Genomic DNA, 9,208 nt, shown 5'->3' on the forward strand with positions numbered 1-9,208 from the left:
CGAGACCGGTGGCGATGGCGCTGGTCCGAGACCTGCTGGACCCTCCTTGCTAGTAGCACAGATGTGACGCACTCTTCAGCCTCCATTTGCCTCATCTAAACCACCTTAATTACTTCTACCGGCTGGGCGTTATTCGCCAGTTTTGCGCTCGTTCTGCCGCATCCCTCGTCTTCCTGCAAGCATATCATGCATAGTATAGGATGTGGGCGGGAGAGAGGGAACGTGAACCTTATTCTGCCCTGGGCACGCAACGCTCTTCTAGCTTGTGGGAGCTTCGCGTGCCTTTGCATGCTGGTGTGGTAACGAACCGGCCTGGGGGCTGTCTCCACCGAGATGCTTGCCTAGCTACTCCGAGTAAGCAGCTCCCCTGACTGCCAACCCGTGCCTTCCTAACCTCCGCTGATCAGCCCTGTTCCCTGCGCGACCCCTACTGGACTGCCTGGCCCTTGCAACTCTGTAAAATCTCCCACTCGACCTTACCGAGGGATGCCTCTTTTTTAGAGCCATACCTTGTCATGATTACTCCGCCGCGCCTATCTTTAATAGGTTTATTCTTATACTGACACCTGTCCGTTGCATTTATGGTCCACGCTTCCTGACGTCAGTTTCCATACCTTTTTCGTACGCCTCCGTGCTTACTTCCCTTTAGACGGCGCGGGGCGGGTTACCCAAAAAGATACTCGGCCCGATTCTTGATGCTTCTTAGGCATGAATGGGCTTTATAAACCCTAAAGGTCATCTGCCGCTTCCTTTCCAACGCTTCGTTCTCCTCCCCTCCTCCTCCGTGCTCGTCCTTGCTAGTGCAACTTGTCATCTTCCGGCCTGAGCTCGCGACCCCTCTGCCTTTCTGATCGTTCCTGGCCTGTGATCCTTCTCGCCTCTAACCTTCTTGCTTGCTTCTCCCTCGCGACAATGGCTGGTAAGGACCTCCCCTGGTATTCATGCTATCTTCCGGATTTGGACCACCGTGACCTGTCGGTATTACAATCCCTTCTGCAATTGGATTTCTCATATGAGCTTCGACTCCCATCACCCAATGAGAATCCTTCGTCTCCTCCTGAAGGTTTTATCACTGTTTTTAGAGATCAGATTGTGGGCGGTCTTCGCTTTCCTTTGCACCCCTTTATTTCAGGCTTGTGCCAGTATTGCGGCATCGACATCTCCCAGTTTGCTCCCAATGTATTTCGAGCTATCTGTGGAACCGTCATCTTATGCCGTATCTATCGAATTTCCTTGACGCCTCACCTATTCCAGCACTTCTACTCTTTCCGGCGAGCCGAGGCGGGGATATTCAACGTTCAGGCCAAGCCGGGCTTTAAGTTCTTTGATGGCCTACCTTCTTCCAATAAGGGTTGGAGGTCCCGCTTTTTCTTTCTTAAACCGCCTTCCCCCTTGGCTGGGTCTTCTCAGTGGCGCCCCCTCCCGACTTCGGCTTTTCCCCCACATGTTCATGAATCTGCCTGCTTTGCAGCTGCGGACAAGTTGACCGGTGTTCTTGTTCGCTTGTCTGTGTTGATGCTGGAAGGCATCTTATACACCTTCGGTCTTAGTCCCGTTCCTGCCGAAATCGGAGCTCCCTTTGGTAAGTTGTCTATTCTTGCACGCCGCTCTTCGCTAACTGAGGTGCCTTTTCTTTTTTATTCTTGTAGCGGCTGCTATCCTCCATTCCTTCGCCTGCCAAGAGACGCCCGCAGTTGCTGTCCTGGAAGCCCTGCATCAGGAGTTGACACCAGGCCTACCTTCTGATCCAGCTGCTGCCTTCGATCCTCAACTTCCAGCACCCCCGACCTCTGATGTTGTGATTGCCCCGTCGCTCGCAGTGCTACCTTCTCCCAGCGCTGCAGACCCAGCATCGCCCACACCTCCGATCAACCTGCGACTGCTTCTTCGCCCACTAGACAGGCTCCTCCTCTCCGTCCTACTCTACGGCTGCGTGTGACGCGCAATAGCAAACGGACGACCCCAGTCACCGCCACTTCTCCTCCACCTTCATAGCGCCAACGCGTGGTGGTTCTTTCTTCCCCCTCCAAGTCTTCGGGCACGAGCTCGGCTCAGGAGACAAGTTTGGGCCAGGAACAGGCCTATGACCTGGAGGTGGCAGGCCCGCCGTCAGATCAACTTACTACGGCGCCACTCCAGAGCGTGCTACCTGCCCCGCCTTCGTCCTCCAGCGATCAGCTTCCATACTTACTGATGCCCTCCGCGTCTCCTCTTCGCGTGCCTCCGAGCTCGGCCATGCCGACCCCGAACTTGCCCTCGACAGACCCAGCCTTCGAAGCGTTGTGGAGGCTTCCTTTGGAGACCGACCCGCCCTGCACACCTGCTGCTGATTCGTCGCCTGTCTTCGGTAGGGTCAACTTCTTTGGGGACCTGGCCATCTCCTGGCAATCAGCCAGCCAGCAGTTCTGGGAGAGCGGCTCTCCTTTGGGGGAATTCGATCAGATTGCTCGTTCACTGGTCGCGGTAAGTCCCTTCTCCTATGTTCCCTTGTATTCGTGTATCTCTGTAACCTCCTTCCTCTTCTTCCGGCTACTGGCAGACCTGCTCCGCGAGTCTGAGCGCCGTGCAACGAGCGACCGAGCTTCAGCGAGAGAACGCGACGCTCAAGGCACGTCTCCAGGAATTAGGGCATCCTGCGACTTCCTCAGCTTCTCCCGAGCCCCCTTTGGGAAGCTTGGATGCCTATTTGCGGGCCATCGGGGAGTCAGCAGCTTCGGCTCGGACCATCTCCCATGCTGCCTTTGATAAACTTCAACAGTTGGAGGCGGCTTTGAAGACAAGTGAGTCTTCCCTGGCCTCTGAAGTGGAACGCCGTCAAGCGGCGACCTCTGAACTGAAAAACCGAGAGGCAGAGTTGCTTGCCCAATCTAGGGAATTGGCCCTGCTGAAGCAAGGTCGGGAGCTCCTACAAATGGGGTTGGCTGAAGCCCAAACTGTGGCCAATGCTGCTGTGGGTCGGGAAACCACCCTACGAGCTCAGTGGGAAGCTTGCCAGGCCCAGCTTCAATCTTTGCAGGCGAAGCTTTCGCGGGCCCAGGAGGTAGTGTCTCAGGGCCAGAGTGACCTGAATGCAGCTCACGCGGAGGCTATCGAGGACAAGGACGCCATGGCAGAGTACTTGGCGGGAGAGCTCGGGCGGCTGAAGGCCTACCGCTTGGCCTATGTTCGTTCTTCCTTTTTCCTTCAGAAGCTGGGGCGCTGGATGGTCGTGCTGCTGAGTTACGGGGCTGCTGGCGGGATAAGACAAGCCTTCGAGCAAGGTTATTTGCGTGCAGCGCCCCCCGCCACTTTCTTGGATACTGCTCGCCTGGCCCGGGAACTGCCGCAGGACGCCTTCCCCTCCTTCGAGGCGGATGACGGGCTCTTCTTCCAGGCTGCTCCTCCTCCTGCTGCCGCTCCAACCCTCGTAGAGGTGTCTCCCCAGGATCTTCCTGCCGCCATCCCCAAAGCTTCTGAAGCCCTGGCCCCTCCTCCTGCTGAGTCGGCCGACCCAGCACCCCCTCTGTCGGCCTTTGATGACCCGTCTCCCCCTTCTCCGAATGTAGTGTAATTAGAACTATGTTAGGCTGCTTACTTTTTGATGCGTTGATACCGGCTTTTCTTCGGTGGTATTTGTGTAATGGTACTGACCTCGGCCTGTTTGTCTTCGCTTTCCCCTACGATCCTACAACTGTGCTGCGTCTCCTTCGCACACTGATAGCTTGTTTTCTTCGGCAAGTTGTTCGTTGGTTTCGGCCGAGCTCCGATGATCAGATTTCCCTTATCTACTTTCTTTCGCTACGTAGCCTCTCCTCCCATCGCCGCCCTCCTAATGGGCTTGCCTGGGTTAAAGGTTACCTCGTGTGTCCGTGCAACCCGCGGATTTGACTTATCCGCCTTCTGGTGACCCTTCCATACGCTTTTGTCCTGTTTAACACAATTTCCCAGGGAGGCGCTTCGTATCTCGGACCCTTATCTTTCCCTTAATGCCCCCTGGTTGTCTCCTCGAAGCTCATCGCAGAACGTCCCCCGTCTACTCCAGACCCTGCATCTACCGTCCGTTGTTGACTTACGAAAATGTCCTCCGCCCACCATACCTATAAGTATTATCTGACTCTTTCTTTCGCTATGACAGTAAAGCACTCAAGCGTCGCCGCCGTCGACTGATCGTTTCTGAGACTGCGCCGCGCTTCTTCTTTCTTCTCTAAGCTTCCCCTTTTCGTCTGTTCCTTCTGCCGCCTGAGATAATCTTCCTTGCAATGGCTTCTCCTTCTTGGGCTTCCTTGCTAGCGGAGCATTTCCCAAGCGCTTCAACTTTCGCTAAGTTAGATTGGGATGACCTACGGTACACTTACGAAGTCCCTTCTAGCTTTCGCCCCATCATTCCTACTGGTGTGAACTTGTACTTCGATCCCCCGCCGGGTTCTTGTACTTTCTTTACTGAGCAGTTCGTATCTGACCTTCGTCTACCCCCGCATCCTTTTTTGTCCGGAGTGTGCCGCTACTTTAAGGTTCCCTTAGGTCAGTTATCCCCCAATTCCATAAAAATCTTATGTGGCTTTGTAGTACTCTGCGAAGTTTGTGAGGTTTCTTGGTCAGCTCCCCTTTTTCATTGCTTCTTCACTCTCGTTCGGGGTGCCGATGGTCTCTTTGATTTCCAAGCTCGCAGCCAAACCGCTTTCTTTTCTCCTCTTCCTCCTCCCAGTGCTAACTGGAAGAAAAAGTTCTTTTTTCTCCGGTTTCCGGAGGAAACTGCCTGGCCCATGCACTGGCAACCTGAACTGCCTCTGACTCCAGCGCTGGACGAATTCCACCTGGACCTCTCCTATGCCACGGCTGCTGATCGACTAGAGGATTGGCGCTTGAATCTGACGAGATTACTATCTGAAGATCTACTTTCTTTCTTCAGGATAAGCCGCTGTACCTCTGACACACCGCGCTCCTTAGGTGAGTCCGTGTGGAATGCCTCCTTTTCGATTCCCTGTAAGAGTGACTTCTTGTGTTGATGCCTTCAGCTGAAGTTTTGTATCGAGCGTCGGAGGTTCTGCCTCTGCCCCTCGATGACCTGGAGATAATGCGGCGCAGTCGGGCAATCTTGGGCAGGAGGCTACTCCCTCACCTGGGGTCTGCCGCAGTCGGGGCAGCGACTCAGCCTGCTCCCAGCCCTGCCCTACACGCCGCTTCTCCTTCCTCTGCCGCCTTGAACCGAGGTCGGGGTCGGGGCCAAGCCACACTCCCGGCCAGAAGCGTCTCCCGAGGAGCCTCGCGATCATCCAGACGCGGTCGTGCAGCTCTTCATCGCGCAGGTCCGAGCTCATCCGGACGGGGCGACACAGACAGGGGTGCGGCGGCCTCTTCCCTGGGTCAGCCTTGCTCTGATGATTCTGACTCTGATAACCAGCCCCTGCTTCACAGGCGGCGCCGAAAACCAGGTCTGACTTCATTAACGCTTGGTCTTGCTTTTTTCTTATGATCATACTGCCTCTTGCTACTGTCGTGACTGGCTCTGACATTACTTCCCTCTTTACATCTGTTTTCCTTATCTGGCAGCTTCCCCTAATCCCTACAGGGGGCGACCAGCTGCGTTCCACTCCGCTCCTAATGCTGCAGAGGGAGACAGCCCCGGCGATCATCAAAACCCGGTGCCCACTGAGCCCGTTCCTGAGCCAACTCCGGCCCCTCCTGGTGCTGACGCCGGCCCTTCTCAACCTTCCTTCTCCGCCCGCCATCGTTACAGGACCACCATCCCCTCTGAAGCTGCTCTAGCTCGGCGGCCCGACGCCCCCGCAAGCCTCTTGATGATGAAAGGCTGTCTCGGCAGTTTGTGGGCAGAGAGCATGGATCAAATGGGTGACGTACCTCCATTGGCCCAGATGGACAGGTTCTCAAAGTCCTGGGCTAAAGTAAGTACTCTTCACCTTATACTGGGTAGTGGTTGGCCTTAACTGAGGGTTATATCTTTCCTCCAGACTCATGCAGAATCAAGCACAACTTAGAACTAAAACTCTAAACAATTAATCAAGCACAACTTAAACTCAAATTAAACTACAACAAGGTAAAGAAATACTAAATTACTTGCATAAAAACATAACAACCATTAAAAGAAACAAGTTCTAAGCTACAAAACAATAATAAAAGTAAAATAAACCCTAACCAATCCAACTCACAATCAATTTACTCAAGTTCCACCCTCTTACCGTCACACAAGAGTGCCAAAGTTGAGACCACCCAACTTTGGACCTCAGCGAAGAATATCAGTGGCGTATCAGCTCCAAGTATGCTTAGCAACGCCGACGGACCACCCCCGACGAGCTAGAACAACCCGGAACCCCATGAATGGCCGAAAATCTAGATTTCTGCTACCCGGAGCTCTCTGGATCTGGGACGATGTTGCGGACTGCGGATGGGCATCGGATGAAGCTCAATAACGCCGGCGGACCACCTCCAAGCACCACTGATGGGAATCGGAGTCGCCGATTGGAAGACCATCTCCAAATCGGGCTGGAACAGAGAAGATCCGAGAGCAGATTTCCGTCGGAGAGAACACCTAACGACGGTTCCAAATGATCGGGATGAGCTACTGTAGAGATTATCCACCGAGGTTGAAGCTTGGGAAATGGATTGGATAAGGAAAGGGGTCGGAATCCGGAGAAATGCCGCGGCGACGAGGCTACTGTGCGTGGAGGAATCGACGAAGGAAGCTGGGTACTGTAGCTTCTGTTTTGAATCAGATCTGGATCTGAACGGACGGCTGGGATTGATTTGGAGCTAAATCAACGGTGAAAGTTTGCCCAAAATCCGATCTGAAGGTACTGATGTTGATCTAGGATCTGGATCTACCCTCCCGTAGGTCGGATCGATCAGATCATCACTGGATGGCCCGGATCTGCATAGTCTTCATTGAACGATCCAGATTAATCCGGCTGGATCAATGGCTGGATGAACTCAGATCTGGATCAAAACTTCTGGATCTTCATCAATGGCTTAGATCTGCTCCCCATTAGGTTGGATCGGCCAGATCTTCAACGGATGGTTCAGATCTGCCCTATTCTTGATGAACGGTCCATAATGCTTCAAAGCTTGATCTTTTTGTTTGGACTCCGATTCGAGCCCAATTTCGGTCCAAATAGATCCAAATCTAAGATCCTTTGATGCCTGCAAAATAAGAATTAAATATTAGCATCAAATAACACCAAAAATAATATAATTTGCAATTAAGTCTAAAAATACACACTATGCACAAAATGTGATATAACCATGATTTAAACTATGAAATCAACATCAAATCATGCATATATGAATCAAAATAATGCAGTAAAATCATGGTTATCAGTGACGCACCTCCATTGGCCCAGATGGACAGGTTCTCAAAGTCCTGGGCTAAAGTAAGTACTCTTCACCTTATACTGGGTAGTGGTTGGCCTTAACTGATGGTTATATCTTTCCTCCAGACTCATGCAGAATCCCTAGTGCTGAACCAATCTTTCCACACCCTTCATCATGAAAGCAAAGAACTACAGGAGAGAGTCTCCGAATTAGAGTTGCAATTGAACGACCCCGCCCAGGCTAGTTATGCTTTACGAGCAGAGATTCAGGCCCTAACCAATCAGACCAATCGACAGAAACGGTCCCTGATACAGGTGAAGGATGAACTCCGAGCTATGAGGGAAGAGAAAGCCGCATCTGAGGCGGGGTTTCAGCAGCAACTAGCCCACCAAGCTCAGGAAATACAATCCAAAAATACTCTTCTGCAGGACAAGAACAATACACTGGAGGTCCAGGCGGCACAGTTGGAGACTCAGGCAGCTGAATTGCGGGCGCTGAAAGCAGAACTATCACAGTCCCGAGCGGCGTTAACTGGGGTATCCATCGCTTTAACCGTCTATCAAGAAGGAGAGGAGGACCGTTGCCTATGAAGTCGAATGTCCTACCTGACTTTCCCCGAATTCCTGTCCCAGGCTGGGGCACGCTTGGCTACGACCGTGCCCTACACGGCGGCTGGAGTCATCAGGCAACTGCACGCACAGGGCTTCCTGAGCTCTATCCCCCCAGCAAACTTCTTGAATCATGACCAAATCGTTCAAGGCTTTCCGGATGAGATTTTTGCTCCTTTCAAATGATCTATACTAGCCACTTAAACTGGGAAATCGTTACATGTACATATGTCTTTTCGAGTTTTCATTTGACCATCCTACTGCCTCCTCGCCCCTCGCCTGATCCAGCCTACGACCACAGAGCCAACCCCCTCAAACTCGATAGGGCCGTAGGTAGTTGGCACTCCAAGGTCGATCCAACTTCCTTCCTTGAGCGTCTTGTAAATAATAGGCTCCTGATGCCAATCTCTTGATAACCTTGTACGGTCCATCCCATTGAGGAGCCAACTTCGTCACTTCCCCTAAGGGCTTTATCTGCTTCCAGACCAGGTCAACTTCTCCGAAGAACCGAGGGATCACCTTCCTATTATAGTTCTGTCTCATCCTCTGTCTCTGGCAACTGTTTGCTCACGAATTTCGTTGATGAAATCCAGTTCAGCTAGCCGCCGCTCGGTGTTCTCTCCGTCGTACATCATCCTTCTTACAGAAGGTATCCCGACCTCCGAGGAACCACCGCTTCATTACCATAGACCAGATGGAAGGGTGTCGGACCTGTGCTCTCTCGGGCGTCGACGGTGAGCCCAAAATGCCCGGAGCTCGTCCACCCCCCATGTGATCCACTTGACTTTAAGCCGCGTACTATCTCCCGATTGACTACCTCGGTCGACCATTACTTTGAGGATGAGCCATTGAGGTGAATGCCCGAGTTATGCCAACCCTTGCACCACCTATCCTGTGCCTTGAAATTGTCTACCATTGTCGACACCAACTTATGGGGTAAGCCAATCGCAAAAGATATTTTCCATAGGCTGGATCACGCATCTTGATGATTACGGCTGGGGCCGCTTCTACCCACTTGGAAGTAGTCTCTGCTACCAACAAGAAGCGCCTGCGGTAGCCATCGGGAAAGGCCCCACGATATCCATACCCCATTAATCGAAGGCGGGATCATAGAAGTTCTCGGCACTCTGCAGGTGTGTGTGCTGTACTTGGCATGATAGACAAGTATTCACCAACCTCGTCCTTCTACAAGGTAGGCGAAATAACCAGCAATACCTTGAGGGCAGTTCTTCCCCCAGCATGATTACCACAGCACCCCGAATGTATCTCTCGCAAGGCCTGGTCCGCTTCCTCCA

The 9,208-nt window shown here is 52.7% G+C and overlaps 1 protein-coding gene across 1 annotated transcript; it reads left to right on the forward strand.

Moving 5' to 3' along the window:
- Nucleotides 1–2,235: 2,235 nt before the first annotated feature.
- On the forward strand, nt 2,236–3,550 carry LOC121978581 (stress response protein NST1-like). Its single transcript, XM_042530909.1, has 2 exons — nt 2,236–2,463; nt 2,540–3,550. The coding sequence occupies exons 1-2, from the start codon at nt 2,236–2,238 to the stop codon at nt 3,548–3,550; spliced, it is 1,239 nt and encodes a 412-aa protein (XP_042386843.1).
- The last annotated feature ends 5,658 nt before the right edge of the window (nt 3,551–9,208 follow it).

The sequence above is a fragment of the Zingiber officinale genome, chromosome 4B (genome assembly GCF_018446385.1).
Source record: "Zingiber officinale cultivar Zhangliang chromosome 4B, Zo_v1.1, whole genome shotgun sequence".
NCBI lineage: Eukaryota > Viridiplantae > Streptophyta > Magnoliopsida > Zingiberales > Zingiberaceae > Zingiber > Zingiber officinale.

What these genes read in the sequence shown, in the direction of transcription:
- LOC121978581 (XM_042530909.1), top strand. Translation starts at nt 2,236, where the DNA reads ATGCCGACCCCGAACTTGCCCTCGACAGACCCAGCCTTCGAAGCGTTG. An exon ending in TTGCTCGTTCACTGGTCGCG is followed by an intron (nt 2,464 to 2,539) that starts GTAAGTCCCTTC and finishes GGCTACTGGCAG; the next exon opens with ACCTGCTCCGCGAGTCTGAG.